This window comes from Capra hircus, chromosome 28, assembly GCF_001704415.2.
Source record: "Capra hircus breed San Clemente chromosome 28, ASM170441v1, whole genome shotgun sequence".
NCBI lineage: Eukaryota > Metazoa > Chordata > Mammalia > Artiodactyla > Bovidae > Capra > Capra hircus.
This window is the reverse complement of record NC_030835.1, coordinates 29,639,659-29,659,733: the sequence shown is the minus strand read 5'-3', so window position 1 is coordinate 29,659,733 and position 20,075 is coordinate 29,639,659. Positions and strand designations below refer to the sequence as shown.

The 20,075-nt window shown below is 40.5% G+C and overlaps 1 protein-coding gene across 2 annotated transcripts in view; it reads right to left on the bottom strand.

The window, feature by feature from the left end:
- The window catches only part of ANK3 (ankyrin 3), a 750,492-nt gene that overhangs the window by 174,684 nt on the left and 555,733 nt on the right, over nucleotides 1–20,075 (bottom strand). For both annotated transcript variants that reach the window (XM_018042183.1, XM_018042184.1), the window contains 3 exons: nucleotides 11,527–11,625; nucleotides 4,394–4,591; nucleotides 2,231–2,329 (listed from right to left, as the gene is read on the bottom strand). In XM_018042183.1, the coding sequence (XP_017897672.1) occupies nucleotides 2,231–2,329; nucleotides 4,394–4,591; nucleotides 11,527–11,625 (396 nt within the window). The remainder of the gene's footprint in view (nucleotides 1–2,230; nucleotides 2,330–4,393; nucleotides 4,592–11,526; nucleotides 11,626–20,075) is intronic.

Genomic DNA, 20,075 nt, shown 5'->3' with positions numbered 1-20,075 from the left:
CACGTCTTATATAGCTCTATGAAGAAACTTTAGACAGAAATACTTTGAAGGTTTTTCCCTTTATTAAATCTTCCTTATCCATATGGCTATGTGTGTGTGTGTGTGTATGCATGTGTGGGATTACATACACAGTAGCAAAAAGCCAACTTTTTTTTTCAGATCCTATTCTGGCCTTTAAGAAGGATTCTCATGTACTCAGAATAACTGATTGTATTATACATGAAAGAGCAGGTGGGAGCACAAAGCCATCCCTCTAAGAAATGAGCAGATCAGGTCTCAATCATTAAAATTTATAACTTTCTGAGTATTATCAAGGGATATAATTAAGGCAAATAGAACAATGGTCACTAGATTAGACCTTCATTTTTTGTGTGTGCTTCAAAGTCCTACTTACACACACACCTCAAAACACTGGTTCTTCTTGTATAAAATGACTCCATCTTAAATGTTTCAGGAATTAATTTCACTTACACCATGAACATCATAGCTTGAAAAAAATATTTAATATGGCCAGAAAAGCTGAGAGAGAAGAAGACAACTAATTTCAACTGAAATTTGAGTAATGTCGAAAAAGAAGTGTAAGGAATTCTATACAATGAAAGGGAGACAGAGGACAGAATTCTAGTTGCCAGACTTCAAGCAGTGGGAGCTGAGGAAAAGGAGAGGAAGGAGAACTGTGTTTTAATTCGGTGCTTTTTCCCTCCGGCCGGCAAAGTCTAATTAGGACATTTTCGGCACCGCCTTTTCAAGCCCTCAGGGAGTAGCAGAGCTGACAGTGGAACTTAGCGCCACAGGCTGGCATCTCTGGACACTTACTCAGACACCAGTCAGAAATCTTCTTTTATTTCAGAACCCATTTTGATCTTTAGAAAGGGCTGCCATGCACTGAGAATAAACTTACTCTTTTCTAACTGGAATAACTGAGTGCCTACCAGGGAGCCAGAAATCAGTACTAATATTTTCCATCATTTAGTATTTTCAAGTTGTGAAGGTTAGAAATCAAGGTAAATAATTCACTTGTGGATGAGAAACTGAGGCAAAGCAACAATGACTGGATTAGACCTTAGTGTCTACATTTGCTTCAAATGCTAGAGTCTTTAATGATGCATTCAACAAGCCTTTATTGGATGATCTACTATGGAATCTACTGTGCTGTGGGTACCTTAAGACCAGTAAGAGTCAGGCCTGCCTTGGTGGGGCCTGCAGTTTTGGGGTGGCAGGGGGCGGGGAGTGTGATGGGTCATAAGTGAGCCAGCTGGATAAGCGCTTTGATGGAAATACACCTAGAATGTGGTGATGGTCCCCAGGAGGAGCTCTGGAACCAGATCAAGGGTTAGGGGAGGACTCCTGGAGAAGGTGGCCCCAGATCTGGTCTTCAAAGACAGGCATGCCTAGCCTGGAGGCGGGCGATTCATGGAGGGTGCGGAGATGCAGGGTGAACAAAGGGAGTCCAGTCTAGGGAAGGCCAACGGCTAAAATCCAACGGGACCAGAGTGATACAGGTGGGTCGGGGATGGGTTAGTCTGGAGGGTAGATGCCAGACTCAGTTTTCCTTGTTGCAGGCTCAGCCCTGATTCTAGTAGATGGCTTCTCTGAGTTCTGTGTTGGTTTATATGAAAGAAACCTAGAGCTACCCTTTTACTAACTTCAGCAACTGTTATGTTTCATTAATTCTGAGTTTTTCCAGAGAGCAATCCTTCATCACCACACAGAGCTTATGTCATGCAGGGTTTCCCAACCGTGGCACATGTGACATTCTGAGCCAGATAATCCTTTATTGTTGGAGGCTGGGCTGTGCACTGTAAAATATTCAGTTGCAACTCTGGCCTCTCGCCACTAGATGCCAGTAGCACCATCCAGTTGCGACAACGAGAAATTTTTCCAGACAGCCAAATGCCTCATGGCGGGGCAAATCCACGCCTACACAGGGTTTGAGAAGCACTGCAGTAAAGTACATTAATGCACGTAAATTACACTTGGAGTGATGGCACCCCACCAGCACGATGCATGTGTGTGGGTTATGCTTCTGGTTATGGCGTTGTGCTGAGTATTTGCACTCTCCTCCCACACTCCTGTCTGCTCTCCTAAGAACTGGCAGCCCCTTCGGGAAGGGTTCAGAAAGTGCTAAGACAACCACACACAGTACAACTAGCTGGTTGTCAGGAAGGGTACTGGGACTCTGGCTGCTGAGGCTATACATGGGGGACCCCAGAAATCCTCCTCTCCTTACCTCGGTTACGGCTTGGATGGATGCACCGTGTTTCAAAAGGAGTTCCATCACTTTAATTCGATTCTTCTTGCAGGCAATGTGAAGAGGGGTAAAGCCATTCTGCAAGGGAAAAAGACACAGACCTATTTGATTACATTCCATTGAGCTCCACTTCCTATGCACGGTAAAATACCTCTGCAAAAGTGATGTCTGTAAAGATTTGGAAATGAGCAGAAACAATGGGAGGTTAAACTGAATGTAGGTTCTTTTCTGGAAGCACAGGTAGTCGACCTGCTCCCAGGAACCCAACGTGCCCTGATAATCATGAACAGGAAGCAAATTTTGGTCATAGGTTCCTAGTAGTTAAGGCAAAATGGTCATGCATCTTTTGAAATTTTTTAGAGACTTTTTTGATGTGAACCATTTTTTTTAAGTCTTTAGTGAATCTGTTACAATATTGCTTCTGCTTTATGCTTTGGTTTTTTGGCTGCAAGGATGTGGGATCCTAGCTCCCTGAGCAGGGATCGAACCTGCATCCCCCACTTTGGAAGGTGAAGTCTTAACCACTGGACCACCAGGGGAGCCGCTCATCCATCCTTTTAGATTCTTTGACTCTGGAATTTACTCTCCCAACTATGTCCCTCCTTCACCTCAAAAACACACACTAAAAACATCTGGGCCAAAAATTTGTCCAAGGGAGCAAAAACTTAAACAACTCAACATTAGTTAGAACATTTGGTTTAATATTTAATCAAATAAAGGAACTTGCTTTTTTACAAATTACCTACCTAGCTGTACTACTTGCTAAGTGAGACCATGGGGCCTATTTTTGTCACCACAGAGAACTGCAGACCCTCAGGATCCACCATGAAAGCTGCAGGTGCTTCTGTGGGGGTTTTGAGACCGCTTACCAGGCCATAGTCCATCCTAGGATGACAGGCTACAACCTCCATAACCTCCTTCTGTTGTGAAATCTTCAGAGTCAGAGGAAAATGAGGGTCAGAGCCCACACCCTGTGGTAAGGCTTCTTTTCTTGTATGGAAAAATGAGTCATGGCTGCTCATTTCTTTTCCTCCCATCTCAGAATTCAAAGATATGTCTGATATGCTGGGCCAGTTTGCAGCTCCTAAAATGCTGCTCCAGGAAAAGCCTTTAGAATTGCGAAGGCCAAGGAGCTGCCCAGGATCTGAAAGGCTCCTTCCTGCCCATTCTTTCCTGGCCACTCCAAATCTCAGAGCCCACAGACTGTCACAGGTAATGAGCTGCAAGGCAGCAGAGCCCCTTCCTAAAATAGTTAATCAGATGACAGCCCTGACTGCAAAATTGCTAGTAAACACATAGGTTTTCCCTAACATTTGGTGACATATTTTTTTCCTAAACATGAGTGTTTCTTCTGAACTAAATTTAAACAGCTTACTAAATTGGGACATTTATTTTTCTAAAGACAACAGATACCGTATCATTGTGAAAACCAAACTATATAGTAAGGCTCAAGGTTAAAATAGCAAGTCATTCTAGGAGTTAAGACTGCAAAGCTAGACCAAAATTTTGATTTGCATCTCAATGAAAAGGAGATGACAGGTGATGTTTCATTACCTTACATGGTTAACATCACATCAGACTTCCATGCATTGGAGAAGGAAATGGCAACCCACTCCAGTGTTCTTGCCTGGAGAATCCAGGGATGGTGGAGCCTGGTTGGTGGGCTGCTGTCTACGGGGTCGCACAGAGTCAGATACGACTGAAGCGACTTAGTAGCAGCAGCAGGTTTCCACTCACAAGTTCCTTGACGTCTCATGTTCAAGGTTTTTTTTTTTTTTATCATTTTGCCTATATTTTTAGATCTCAGAAAAAAACTTTGAATTCACAGAGTTATCACTTTACCTACCAGAAGATAAGTTGACCAACTCAGTTTTTTTGCACTTGTACAGTCTTTGGGTTTATTTACATAAGAGAATCACAAATGTGACTATAAAGAGGCTAATGATTTAAATCAGCCTCACCAGCCTTGGTTATGGTGGAAATAAAAGGGTTTATAAATTTACAAGAAGGCTATTGAAGGTTGACAAGAAGTATATACTTTACTAAACTAGACCTTCCATTTTCACGGAGTCCCTTTGCATGTAGGGGTAGCATGTGGTCAGCAAGACAACACAGGCTGGACTTGTGAGCTGAGCCACTCACCAGGGCTTTGGCGTTGGGATTAGCTTTCTTGTCCAAGAGAACCTTGGCGACTTTGTAATGGCCACAGTGGGCAGCTACGTGCAGGGCGGTCAGGTAGTCATTGGTGACGTCATCCACAGGCACATTATGCTGGAGGAGAAGCTGGACGCAGTTTAAATGATCCCCCTGTGTAGCCATGTGCAGTGGAGACAATCCATTCTGGAACACAGAAGAAAAGTGGAGTTGACTGTTTACCTTTCATTTGCAAATGGGCCCAACACAAAATGCAGTACAAATATGAACAGATGAAAACCCTAGATTTGCACATGGAAATACCATCTCTTTTTAAAAGGTTTTGCGGCAACTGTTTTGAACTGCAGTTCCTTTCCAAACTTCCCTGGTGGCTCAGAGGTTAAAGTGTCTGCCTGGAATGCAGGAGACCAGGGTTCGATCCCTGGGCTGGGAAGGTCCCCTGGAGAAGGAAATGGCAACCCACTCCAGTACTCTTGCCTGGATAATCCCATGGAGGGAGGAGCCTGGTAGGCTACAGTCCATGGGGTCGCAAAGAGTCGGACAAGACTGAGCGACTTCACTTTCACATTCCTTTCTAAACTAGTCCTCCCATGTCTTATATCATTCAAAAATAAAATTTCAAAGATAATTTCTTTCTCAAATTTAAAACTGGTATGACATTTGGGCAGCAGCAATCTCTTCATGCTATCAAACTGTAAATGAAATGTAGACAAAATGATAATACTATCAGGAAAATCTGAAGTTTGGCTATTTGATGATATAGAGGAAATGATTACCAGTTGGGATATATTGTGGTTATTCAGAAGATAAAGAGTCCTCAGCTCTTAGACATGATGTATTGAAGTGTTCACTGGTGAGGGAGGGTTCACTCTGAAACAATGCATGGATGTTGAGGTCCAGGGAGCAGGGTACAAGGTGGCGAGCAAGCACGTGGCCCTCATGCTGTGAATCAGGAGGCTGAGTGATGCGCACTGAGGGCTTTATTTTGCTATTTTTTCTGCACATGTTTGAAAATTTTGTAATAAAAGGAATTTCCATGACTTGAAAAGATAAAAACAGTGTAAACTGCACTAAGTGAAAGTGAAAGTGAACTCGCTCAGTCGTGTCCGACTCTTTGCGACCCCATGGACTGTAGCCTATCAGGCTCCTCTGTCCATGGGATTTTCCAGGCAAGAGTGCTGGAGTGGATTGCCATTCCCTTCTCCAGGGGGTCTTCCCAACACAGGGATCAAATCCGGGTCTCTCTCATTGCAGGCAGACACTTTACCATCTGAGCTAGGGCCACTACTGATTGCATCCCTGATGACATGGAATTCTGACTGTGTGGATCACAACAAGCTATGGAAAATTCTGAAAGAAAGGGGAATAACAGACCACCTGAGCTGCCTCCTGAGAAATTTGTATGCAGGTCAGGAAGAAACAGTTAGAACTGGACATGGAACAACAGATGTTCCAAATAGGAAAAGGAGTACATCAAGGCTGCATATTGTCACCCTGCTTATTTAACTTATATGCAGAGTACATCATGAGACATGCTGAGCTGGATGAAACACAAGCTGGAATCAAGATTGCAGGGAGAAATATCAATAACCTCAGATATGCAGATGATACCACCCTTATAGCAGAAAGTGAAGAACTAAAGAGCCTCTTGATAAAAGTGAAAGAGGAGAGTGAAAAAGCTGGCTTAAAGCTCAACGTTCAAAAAACTAGGATCATGGCATCTGGTCCCATCATTTCACAACAAATAGATGGGGAAACAGTGGAAACAGTGACAGACTTTATTTTGGGGGGCTCCAAAATCACTGCAGATGATGACTGAAGCCATGAAATTAAAAGATGCTTACTCCTTGGAAGGAAAGTTATGACCAACCTAGACAGCATATTCAAAAGCAGAGACATTTGCCAACAAAGGTCTGTCTAGTCAAAGCTATGGTTTTTCCAGTAGTCATGTGTGGATGTGAGAGTTGGACTGTGAAGAAAGCTGAGCACTGAAGAGTTGATGCTTTTGAGCTGTGGTGTTGGAGAAGACTCTTGAGAGTCCCTCGGACAGCAAGGAGATCCAACCAGTCCATCCTAAAGGAAATCAGTCCTGAATATTCTTTGGAAGGACTGATGCTGAAACTGAAACTCCAATACTTTGACCACCTGATGCAAAGAACTGACTCATTTGAAAAGACCATCATGCTGGGAAAGATTGAAGGCAAGAGAAGGGGACAACAGAGGATGAGATGGCTGGATGGCATCACTGACTCAATGGACATGAGTTTGAGTGAACTCCGGGAGTTGATGATTGACAGGGAGGCCTGGCGTGCTGCGATTCACGGGGTCGCAAAGAGTCAGACATGACTGAGTGACTGAACTGAATTGAACTGAACTGAACTGCTTAAGACTGAAAAGGATAAAGTAAGGCAGGGACAAATTGGTATTCACTAGATTGATTTTTATTTGCTCATTCTATATTACTAATACTTGTTATTGACTATTGATCTCTTCTCACATCAATGTCGAAAGGACAACTTTTCCCATCAACCTGGTGCCCCCATGTATTTACAATGAGGAATGGCAAGCCTCTGACCGACTAATATTCAGTTTAAATTAACTGGATTCAATGACATGTCATCATACAATAAGTAAAACATTGGCTTGGATTGCTGAGAGATGGCACAGTAGGGTACAAGGTAAACAAAACCTTTAAAAAGGCTTGGCATGACACTTAGCATTCAGTACATGTTTCTCAATGAAGGCAAAAGCCAGGTATAGATAGATATCACTCTCTTCAGGCATGTTCCCTTTAAATATGGGGGCAACATGGAGCGGCCTGGGGAAATTCCCAGAGAATCCAGTTATCAAGAGAGGCTTTAGTAGTTAACATAACCTGGTTTAACCTAGATGGGGCGGGGAAGTGACAGTAAATTTAGTTTTTAAAAAAATCATCATCACTGAACTTTGAAAAAAATGATATACTAAATAAGCACTGATGATTTCTGAATCCTCTGGGCCAAGTTAAACTCCCCTAATTTCTTTGTGAATGACATAAAACAACAGTTTAAGGGGGAATAAAAGCAAGTTTTCCTTTGATCACTCTCATGGCGTCACTCACACACCCCATCATGTATTTTAACTATTTGTGTTTCTTGAAAGCAAGAGTTTCATGGGTTAAAATTTCCCCATACTGCCCAGCAGAGAGCCTTGTATATACAGAAAGAGCTCCATAAATAACTGTGTAAATTTAAAGCCTCCATACGTGGCCAGTCAATCAGGATATTTCTGCCTAAAAATTTCCGCTTCGACATCTTGAACCAAAGTAAAAACTAAGGTGCGACAAAGAATGGGAACCCTTCTCATCTGAGACACTGCCACCCACGAGCATATGCACTAGTTTATCTCCTGCCAAAACATCCCTCAGCTTTGTGTGTTGACACAGCCTTAGAGGAAAACATGAAGCAAACAAAGAAACAAACTCTGAGAGGACAAATGACTTAGTGAAGATTGGAAATGGGTGGCAGTGTCACAAAAAGAAGGAAACTCTCTAACGATACACAAAACCACCACCTCTGAATGGGTAACTTACAGGTCACTGGGGAAGCACCAGAAGAAAAAACACCATCTGCCTTGTGGACGGAGAAGGCAATGGCACCCCACTCCAGTACTCTTGCCTGGAAAATCCCATGGACGGAGGAGCCTGGAAGGCTGCAGTCCATGGGGTCGCTGAGGGTCGGACACGACTGAGCGACTTCACTTTCACTTTCATTCATTGGAGAAGGAAATGGCAACCCACTCCAGTGTTCTTGCCTGGAGAGTCCCAGAGACTGGGGAGCCTGGTGGGCTGCCGTCTCTGGGGTCTCACAGAGTCGGATACGACTGAAGTGACTTGTGGAGGGCCTTATTATGTATATACAGCATCTCATCAAGTTAAAAACATGGGTCCAGGGTGATGGTTTTTCTTAGCTCAGAAAGATAGACGTCTTGAAGATTTAGAGAGATGGTCTTAAAGTTCAGAATGCATTCATCCACTTAATATTTATTTGACAAATATCTGGTGAAGGTCTCCTAGGAAACAGGTGTTGACTGAGGTGCTTGGGGAAGCGCACTGAACATAAGACAAAGTTCTTGTTTTCATTTCATTGAAGAAAGAGGTAGCAAACAAGTAAAGAAACCAAGAAGGTCTCTCTGAGAAGATGACATCTGAGCTGAGAAATAGGTGAAGAGATCTGGACAGACTGAGAAAGCTCAGTGTGAGGAAACAGGTATCATAGGAAGTGGAAGGAGGCTGCTTGGCTGGAGATGGTGAGGACCAGAGATGAGTCTGATGGTCAGATTCTGGTAAGGACTTCCCAGCGCAGTGGGCATGGGGACTTCCGGATAAACATGGTAGAAGTGATGTGTGTGTTTATCCAAACTTTCACAAGCTCCACTGAAAAACATGAAGGGAATTAAAAGACAGAATCCATGGGGCACGCACACGTATGTGTGCAGGCACACCCACACAGTCACACAATGGGAAAGAAAACAAAAACGTGTGTGATGTCTACTTTAGAACATGAGAAGAGATTTTAAGTGTGTTAGCTTATCCAGGAGAAAGGAGAAGGCTGACACCTAAGTGCCTGGTGAAGGGTATAATCTGTGGTATGCTGGTAAATGGCTCACCATAGCTCTATGAAAACAGGTAGCACTTGCCGATTTATACTGTGTAAAGACCTCTACTCTATGACCGATGTCAAGCTACCAACATGATGTTACTGAATATGGAATTAGGAAGAGATGTACATAATAGGGTCAACAGTGTGGCTCCAGTATACTACAGCATACGATGAAGAGAATGGCTTCACCTCCCAGATGTCTAAAAGGTGACAACATGAAAACCTTGGGGGATAAAGATGAGGCTTGGGACCAAAAGCTGGATTGGCTGTCAGGTCTACAGGTCCTTCCAACCCAACAAAACCAAATGACTTCCCCCCTGTGCCTTGCAGGAAACCAGAAATTAAATCTCTGGAGAGTCTGGACTCTGGGCCCAGGGCTGAGCAGAGGGCAGTGGTTAGGCTCTGATTCAGAACAGGCACTCAGAAGAAGGAAGGACAGAATAGCTGTTAAAAGAGTATGGTCTCTAGAGTTAGACTACCTAGGTTCAACTCTTTGTTCTGACACAAAATGAGACATCTCAAGAAAGTTACTCTATCGCTTTGGGTCTCAGTTTCCTCATCTATAAAAAGGGCATAATGAAACTCATGTCTCAGGGTTATTGTGAGGAGTAAATGGGTTAATATATGTAAAGTACTCAGAGCCTGGTATGTAGTAATCACTATGTAACTATTGTTATCACTGTTATCATTAAGGTATACATCAAAGCCCAGGAGAATGATAGCTCCTTTTCCTTACCCAACATATTCACCTAGGAGTACCCTGAGAAAGGCTTGGAACTCGTCTCTCAAAAAACCATACCTCCTAGAGAAAGGGCAACTAATCCTGACATTAGGGACCTCTCTGAACCACCTGAAAGGGGCCCTGCCTGCGGCACTCATGAAGCTCACACGCAAAGGTGAGTGCCTGGCACACGTGGTCAGGTAGACCGTGGTGGGAAACTCCCACCACAAAAGAGACAGCCAAAGCCAACAAAGACGTACAAAGAAACCTGAGGAGTTAGGGACAGATGAGAGGTGGCAGAATTTAAAGAAAAGTCATCTTAAATGTTTTCTGAAAGGCAACAGAATGTATTGCATCTGTAAAATAAGAACTGGATGCTTTAAGAAGCTCTCAGAGGACAAGAAAATGTTCTTGCATATTAAAACCATCAAAAAATAATCGAGATTTCTTAGGGAAAAAAAGCCAAATACACAATGAGATGAACAATAGGAGAAGAAAGAGGAGACAATGATTTGCTTTTTAATTGTGCCCATATTGCTCTGATAAGATGAAAATTAATTTTCAAGAGAATGATGAGAATTAATTTGAGACTTTTCAGGCAGGAGGCTGACATGATTTGGTTGATGTTTACATGGCCGCTCTTACTGCAAAATGGGAACAGGATTAGAAGGGAGCAGGCGGGGAGGTGGGGGGCAAATAAGGAAGTGATTACAGCAGTTTAGGAAGATGATGCAGTTCAAAGAGAGCAGCGGGATTAAGAGAAGATAGATATGGACTATGTGAAAGGAACCGGAAGAAGTAGAGCGGTTTAGATGAGAAGCACTCAAAAGTCCAAGATGTCATCACGTGCAATGAAAAAGGGTGGCTGCTTAATTACATGGGATAACTTCTCCAACGCTTGCCAATCTAAACTCTGTGTGATGAGTGATAAAATTGTTCAGACAACCTTGACCCTGTCCGTCTTCACTAAAGGTTGAGTAAACACTGATCAAAGTGCAAACAGGAGTAATACGTGTTTTGTGGTTGTTCATGTTTAGAAATTACGGCTCTTTATAAAGCTTAATATAGCTTCAAAAAGTCACTAGTTTGATTTATAAAAATAGTAACGACTCTGAGGTAGTTTGTATGTCCCCAAATTTATTTACAAAATATTGTTTTTCAAATATTATTAAATGGTCTTACCATTTAAAAAACTCAGAAGACACTTAGTAAAACATTATTATTTTTTTAAGGCAATCATCATGTTTTCCTTTCAGATATGTCAACTGTTCCAAAGGCCCAAGGTACAATCTTTCCAAAGTTTCCAGCCTTTAACACTTAAATAATACCTTGGTGTTTTTGTTTTTGTTTTTTTTTTTAATAGTCTGTGAACTCTCAAGAAATAAACTGAGGGTCAGGAGAAAAGGTGCCAGCACCCAGACTTCAGACTGTAAATCTTACAGTCTTTCTTTTCCCAACAAGCAATCATTTCTGAGCTATGGAGAAACTCTGCAGAATAAAATCAAACAGTAAGTGTTCCTGAAACAAAAACAAAAGTAACGCACACACAAATGACTCTGTGGTAGAGGGTGTTCCATCTGAAGGCCTCATGAACTCAGACTTGATCCTGAGGGTCTCTAAAGATTTGGTGCACAGAGCACACTAATTGCTACATTCAAACTACAGCGAATTCTATGTGATCGGAAGGCTGGGTAAAATAACCAGTCAAAGGGTTCAAAGCTAAATACAGTGTGATTCTCAAACACCTGGGGAGAGATTACCTTGGTTTTGGAGAGAATGGGGGCAGCCCGATCGAGCAGCATCTCCACCACCTGCTCATGGCCACTTCTTGCTCCACAGTGCAGCGGCGTCAGGCCATCCTATCAAAAAAGGCAACGTTTTCAAATACATTCAGTGGGAAGCTCCATGAATGAGTGTACTTCATCAAGATTCAGCGTGGCATCCAAAGTGCTGTGGACCAGCAAGCTTCAAATATTTACTCATGTATCTCATAGTATAATTCTATTTTTTCAACTAAAGAACTGAATTTTTCATAAGTTTAGGCAGTGGTCAAGTGTGTAATTCCCTGCAAAGCTGACAGTTAAAAGTGTAACTGTTCCACTACTCTTTTGACTATCCAATGGAATCTAAGTACTATAAATAATTGTGTATCCACCATTTAAAAAAATACTATAAACTTTTCAAATAGGAATTTGTAACAGGAATTTTACATTGCTCCTTTTTGCTCCTGCATGTCTATTTCCATTTCATTTCCCCCATATAATTGTATCTTCACGTAATATAATTTTATGCTTGAGTGTTTTTTATTGATTACCATATCATACTTCCCTGCTGCAAAAAAACATAAATCTAAATTTTAAAAAAGGTTTAAAGATTTTCTGAGAACACAAGCCTTTAAGTGTCAAAAATAAATCTCCTGATTGGAATTATAATTATTCAAACACAATGGATCAAAGCAGCAACACATTATAAATTTTATGATTATTAAGCAAGAGTCATAATTTATTAAAAATTCCTCTCTGAATGACATATGTTTTTTCACAATTTATTGATAGAATGAGACAGGATTCAGCATCAATACTTTCCTAATTTTTGTCTTTATAAATGTTAGTGCTGAGACATCTTGTCTGCATTAATACATAGTTGGACTTTTGGCAATACCACTAATTCTCTAAATTTCTGAATTACATGCCAAAAATCACTTAATAACTTTTCATCAAAGATTTTTTCAAAGATCCATCGTAAGAAAACTTCATTAGGTCTTTTCTGTTAGCAACAATAGAAGAATTCGATTATCTAAGCACCAGAAGCATGCAGTTCTTAACAGGACACCAGTGATCTGAGCTCTTCCCTTCACCTCAGAGGTTTTGCACCGTGGGGCCTTGTGGGTTACAGTTAGAGTCAGGGCCTTTCTTTAGGACAAGGAGAGAAGGGCTACTGTATAAAAAAAAAGTGAGAAAGGAGAATTAACAGGGAAGTGAGGAAGTGGAAATTTATTCATTTAAACGATCTAAATGGCTCCAAATCATATGAAGAAGTTTTCGTACATCTTGGTTTTGTTTCCCATCTTGAAGATTCCTGCTGTTGACTACCTGAATATCTACCCTAAAGATAGCCATATTTTAAAATACGTCAAAAGCTGATTCAAGTCACTTTCTAGCCTACATGAACAGATCTTGTAAGTAAGCCTAATTATCTAATACGTAGTCAATAAGGTACAATCCTATTTCTAAACTACTAGCCAAATCTCAGTACAATTAAAATTCCTTAAAATACAAGATTTGAATCACAAATATGATACGAGTTGGACTGTATATTCTTTGAACATGTTTAAATATTCTTCCTTTTATGCTAATTTCAAACACTTGCTCTTCTAAAGCAAACTAAAGCAATATAATAATAGTCTTCCAAGTCAGAAACAGCATTTTCCTAACAAAATAGAATAAAGTAAAATCTGAGAAGACATTAAAAGTATACCATGAAGGCAAATGTCTTCCCAGTAATGTAAAATCTGAAAATAACTGAAGAAGAAATAATACAATAATCACATCTAACTTCTGACACACAAAATTCACATTCTCTAAATGTGACTGTCTTTTATGAACTAAAAGGTCAAATTTGATTCTCTCATTTCTCGTAAGTACACTCTGGATGACAGAATACACGTAGGCATTTTTAAACTATGGTCACACACAAAATTATTCATCTTTGAAAACTCATTTATCATTTTCAAAGAAAACTCATTTATATCTTTGAAAATGATCTTCCCCCAAGCAAAACCCTACATACTGAATATAACGTGTTTGGCTACCTAAGAGGAAAATCTATTTCAACTCCTTAATCTTTTGAAATACATTGTTCCTTATACAGACATATATAATTTTGCTGACTTCATCCTGCGAAAAAGGTTTTAATCATGGGAAAACTTCAAACCTATTTCAGACAAAAGTAGACTGAATAGTGTAATGAGTCCCTAGGCACCTGGTGGACAGCAAAAACAAATGTCACCTTGGCATCCCCGTTGATTCATCTCGATCCTGACCTTTTCTTTTTTCTTGTATTGTTTTGAAGCAAATCCAAGACACTGGATCACTGTATCCTTACAACTACCTTTATACAGAAGGGTATAGTCTTTATTCTGTAAATGAAGACTCTCAGGTTCAAAGAAGTTAAATGACTCATCTAAGGTGTCACAGGCTGAATTCAGCAAGAGGTCAGTGCTGGCTGCAGGACCAATAAGACATGTCTTGGCAGGAATTATTAAGACAAAGCCTCTCTGCTCAAACTTTCGGACACTCCTCGCCTTCCTTTATATTTTGCAGCTGCTACTTCTGATCTCCGGTGTTTAGGTATTAAAAACTCATAGAATCTGGGGACTCAGCCAGGAAAGGTGACTTTTTCTCAGTCGTGTCAGAGCGGTGAAGGGCTTTGCATTCTAGCCACTGCTTGTTTTACCACCTTGTTTCAATGATAAAGTCTGCACGTTCCCCAAGGAAAGCCTCATTGGTTCCTAGCCCAACAGAGCTACCCGAAGCACAGTTCTATCAACTGTAGTTTTACTTGCAGTGTTTTAAACACTGATTGCGAACGTCTAACTCTTTTGGATCTTCTGCAGATTTGCTCTGTAACTTTTCACAGGTGCATGGCTCTTCAAATAGCCAGAAGCCCAGCAGGAGAGATCCCTTTCAGCAGGAAGCTGTATAAGATGTCACGACTATCTGACTGCACAGACAGTGCCGGCCTGGCTGCTGGGACAGTCACAGGTCAGTGGAAAACCAGTGCCTGGAGTTAATGTGAGATCTTTAATTAGCATCATAGTTTATACAGTCACGAAGATCAAAAAGACTGGCTGATCCACATTGAGATGGAAAAGTATAAGTCACATAGTGATTTACAGTTCTGTTTAAAAAAGAGAGAGAGAGAGCTGGGATTGACATTACTTAATACCATTTTTGGAGGACAAAAAGTAAACATTTAAATTTTGAACTAATTTCTTGGGCTTTGAAATAGGTGGGACATCATTCACATTCCTGAAGCACTGCTCTGATGATACCTCTGTGTTCATAATCTTTAATAACTGATTCAGTCCTCAGTGAAGCCTAAATTCCTCAGGTTAGCATTCAAAGTCTTCCAATCAGTCGCTGCTACACTTAATGTTTGCCTAACCCCCTTCCCTTCCACCTCAATTATACTCTTTGCAGTCCCTGGCAAAAGCCTCTCCTGTTCTTGTTTCTCTGCTTTGTGTGCACTATTTCATGTACCCCAAACGTCCCTTTCCACTTTCACCAAGATCCAAACCTTATTGTTTAAAATATAGGTTTTCTTTGAAGGCTTATTCAGGGTAGACATAACCATTTGACCATCAGGATTCCCTTCATATTTTATCTTAACCTCTGTGGGAAACAATGACATTTTGCTTAGTATTTTAGTTATTTGTGGACATGCATTATCATTCCAATGAGTTTGTTTCTGAGGGCTAAGTTAATGGCTTAAAAAGGGATACTTGAATCTCATAGAGAAGGTAACTCAGTACCATGTTCATGAAATTGCTTAATAAAAATGACTGAGTCAATGAGAATGAGTGGGTGAATGAATGGGCTTTTGGGTTGGCTGCTTAAAAATTCCTTTCCTTCTTATTTTCTATGTTTAAGACTAGACTGATTTTATACCCTTCAGTTTAGTTCAGTTCAGTCGCTCAGTCGTGTCCGACTCTTTGTGACCCCATGAATCGCAGCACGCCAGGCCTCCCTGTCCATCACCATCTCCCGGAGTTCACTCAGACTCATGTCCATCAAGTCGGTGATGCCATCCAACCATCTCATCCTCTGTCGTCCCATTCTCCTCCTGCCCCCGATCCCTCCCAACATCAGAGTCTTTTCCAATGAGTCAACTCTTTGCATGAGGTGGCCAAAGTACTGGACTTTCAGCTTTAGCATCAGTCCTTCCAAAGAACACCCAGGACTGATCTCCTTCAGAATGGACTGGCTGGATCTCCTTGCAGTCCAAGGGACTCTCAAGAGTCTTCTCCAACACCACAGTTCAAAAGCATCAATTCTTTGGCGCTCAGCTTTCTTCACAGTCCAACTCTCACATCCATACATGACCACAGGAAAAACCATAGCCTTGACTAGATGGACCTCTGTTGGCAAAGTAATGTCTCTGCTTTTTTAATATGCTATCTAAGTTGGTCATAACTTTCCTTCCAAAGAGCAAGCATCTTTTAATTTCATGGCTGCAATCACCATCTGCTGTGATTTTGGAGCCCCCCAAAATAAAGTCAGCCACTGTTTCCCATCTATTTCCCATGAAGTGATGGGACCAGATGCCATGATCTTCGTTTTCTGAATGTTGAGCTTTAAGCCAACTTTTTCACTCTCCTCTTTCACTTTCATCAAGAGGCTTTTTAGTTCCTCTTCACTTTCTGCCATAAGGGTGGTGTCATCTGCATATCTGAGGTTACTGATATTTCTCCCAGCAATCTTGATTCCAGCTCGTGCTTCTTCCAGCCCAGCGTTTCTCATGATGTACTCTGCATAGAAGTTAAATAAGCAGGGTGACAATATGCAGCCTTGATGTACTCCTTGTCCTATTTGGAACCAGTCTGTTGATCCATGTCCAGTTCTAACTGTTGCTTCCTGACCTGCATATAGGTTTCTCAAGAGGCAGGTCAGGTGGTCTGATATTCCCATCTCTCTCAGAATTTTCCACAGTTTATTGTGATCCACACAGTCAAAGGCTTTGGCATAGTCAATAAAGCAGAAGTAGTTGTTTTTCTGGAACTCTCTTGCCTTTTTGATGATCCAACAGATGTTGGCAATTTGATCTCTGGTTCCTCTTCCTTTTCTAAAACCAGCTTGAACATCTGGAAGTTCATAGTTCACGTACTGCTGAAGCCTAGCTTGGGAGAATTTTGAGCATTACTTTACTAGCATGTGAGATGAGTGCAATTGTGTGGTAGTTTGAGCATTCTTTGGCACTGTCTTTCCTTGGGATTGGAATGAAAACTGACCTTTTCCAGTCCTGTGGCCATCGCTGAATTTTCCAAATTTGCTGGAAAATTTATACCCTAGAAGTGCTATTAAATACCTTATTGTTCCAGAAAAAAAATAAAATTCTCAATAGATAAGTGACTTATAAACTGGAATTACACTGAAGAACATGACTCAGTCTTCTTAGCATTAAGAATAAGAAGGTAAGACCATAAAAAAGAAGGAAATAATGCCATTTGCAGCAGCGTGGATAGAACTAGAGATTATCATACAAGTGAAGTCAGTCAGAAAGGGAAAGACTAATACCGTACGATATCTCTTTGCAACCCCACGGACTCTTTGAGACCCCATAGACTATACAGTCCATGGAATTCTCCAGGCCAGAATGCTGCAGGTAGCCATTCCCTTCTCCAGGGGATCCTTCCAACCCAGGGACTGAACCCAGGTCTTGTGCATTGCAGGCAGATTCTTTACCAGCTGAGCCACAGGGGAAGCCCAAGAATACAGGAGTGGATAGCCTATCCCTTCTCCAGTGGATCTTCCTGACCCAGGAATCGAACCAGGGTCTCCTGTATTGCAGGCGGATTCTTGATCAACTGAGCTATCAGGGAAGCCAAAGAGATTATCGTACCAGTGAAGTAAGTCAAAAAGAGAAAGACAAATGCCATATGAAATCACTTATATGCAGAATCTAAAATACGATACAAAGGAACTTATCTGCTATATAGAAATAGACTCATAGACATGGAGTGTTAACAGATTTGTGGTTGCCAAGGGGGAGGTGAGGTGAATGGAAGGATGGAGTTTGGGGTAAGCAGATGCAAACTATTAGATATAGACTGAATAAACAACAAGGTCCTTCTGTATAGCACAGGGAACTATATTCAATATCCTGTGATAAATAATAACAGAAAACAATATGAAAAAGTATATGTATATCTGAATCACTGCTGTACAACAGAAATCAACCCATTGTAAATTTTCTATACTTCAGTAAAAAAAGAATTAGAAAGTAAGAGAAATATGAGAATATTTGCTCTAATTAAGGTCCTCCCTCGTTTTTCTACTTCAGGACATTATAAGCTTTAACATAAGAGGTATTGTGGATATTTTGTTTTGTAACGTAGCAGTGTACTGGTTAACATAGCAGGGAACTCTTTTCCTTAAAATTAGAGCAATGGTTTTTCCAATATAATATAAGGATTCTTATCCACTCCCAACACCTAGAAATTTACAATTAATGCACAGTGTCACTTTGAACAGTCCTGGACCAAAAAGCAGTCCCTCAACCAAATACAACAGGATATAGTTTTGACCTCCAATTGAAAAATGCTTGACAAAGGCAGTTCTTGGGGCTCAAGGGAGGCTGCCTCAAGATAGGCAATATATGCAGCTGGACAGGAGAGAAGGAGCAAGGATGTGGAGTTGCCATAGTAACATTATGGGAGGGAAATGAAATTGCATGGGGTGAGTGATTTTTTTCCAATTCCCCTGATTTCTAAAGCACTAACATAATGAACAAGTATTCCCTGGGGAAGAATTCTGAACCAATGCAAACTGGCGAGTCTAGATCTCATATTTCATTTTCAGTGGCAGCGATCTTATTAGTGAGGTAGGGAACAGCACTTCCCCGGCTAGACAAAAGGCTCTCTAGTGTTAGACAAAGAGCAAAAGCTTGCACACTCCAAGGTCAAAAAGATTTGCTTTCAGGTCTAGCTTTTCTGAAAAGCACAGAGTGGGACATTAAAGCAGCACACTTAGGAATACGGAACCCAGAAAATGTCCTTAACAAGTTGAACTTGCTCAAAGATAATACCGAAATGACACAAATTCATGACTCGGGAAATACTTTCAGAAAAAGACACATTTATTTTGATTAGTATCCTCTAGGTTCCTTTCTATTCTTCCTTTTAAGCAAGAAACACACCCAAGAGAAGGAAAGGATATCAAGCAGAAAACTCTGGATATATACTTTCTTCTTTGTCATGGATATAAAATGGGATATGATATTTAACTGAAGATTAAAAACAATGAAAGAAAAAGCAGGTAGCACCCAGGAGAGGAGAGTTATAATGATAGCCAGAGAGAAATTAAAAGGCACTGGTTACAGTCTAACAGTCAAACTATTCTCATACGTGCATTTTTCTCTAAAAATTCTGACTGTATCCTCATTTTGTGCATGTTAGAGAATTGTAGATTTGGTCTGAGAGGAAGTGAAATAACATTTTTTGAGACTGTTCTATTGTCACAGGCAGTTTATATTTGTGATCTTACTGAATTTTTACAACAACACAAGAGAAAGGCATCAGAATTTGCATTTATAGATAAGAAGGTGCTGCTCCAAGGATTAATGTGCCTACCCAAGATCACATGCAAGTCACTGGTTCACGTTAGGACTTAGACTCAGTTAGACTCACATTAGAACTTAGTTCCTGCATCAGAGGGACTGGATCTCTTCCACTGCAGCAAGCAATCGCCTTTTAACATCAAGAATTCATTTCTGCCGTTTATATACAGGAGAGAGAAATATATCTTTCTAGTGCCCTTCCTTGCTGTCCTGCCATACATTCTATATGTTTAAAATCAAACTAAAATGAGGTAGAATTCCTTGTTGCTCTTTCCGCTCAGAAAACTGGAGCTTTCTTTCTGAGCCTAGAACACACCCTTATAATATTTGTTGTGTATTTTTCCACTCTCTTCTGTGTGAGCTTTTTTTGTCTCTTCTTTCTTATCTTCTTTTGGGTTAACTGAGTATAACTTAGTTTTCCAGTGACTGATTCACTATCTATATCATTGACGATGTCTTCCTCTGGCTTTTTAACTAAACTCTTTCTTTTCTTTCCTGTTTTTAAAAGCGGTGTTCCCAGAGATTAAAATAAATATCCTTAAATCATCACAGCCTAAATAATATGATTAACTATATTATATAGTAATAGTATTTATGTTATTATGTATTGTTATATAATTTCATGTATGAGAATTCTACAATATTATAATTTCATTTGTATTAGTAGCTTCATATTTTGTGCTATAAATATATATTTAACTTAAATGCATTATAAATCTTATAACAAATTGATATTTTATTTAAATAATCAATTTTTTTAAATTTTAAGAAAATAAAAATAGTTTTTATCTGATTATTACTTCTAACTCTTCTCTACTTTAGACCCACATTTCCTTCTAGTTTCGTTTATCTTATGTCAGAATTAAGAACTTCCTTTGATACTTCTTTTAGTACGGGTTTGATGGTAACAAGTTATCTCAGCTTTTGCTTATCTGATACTGTCTTTATTTTACTTGTATTATGGAAATATACT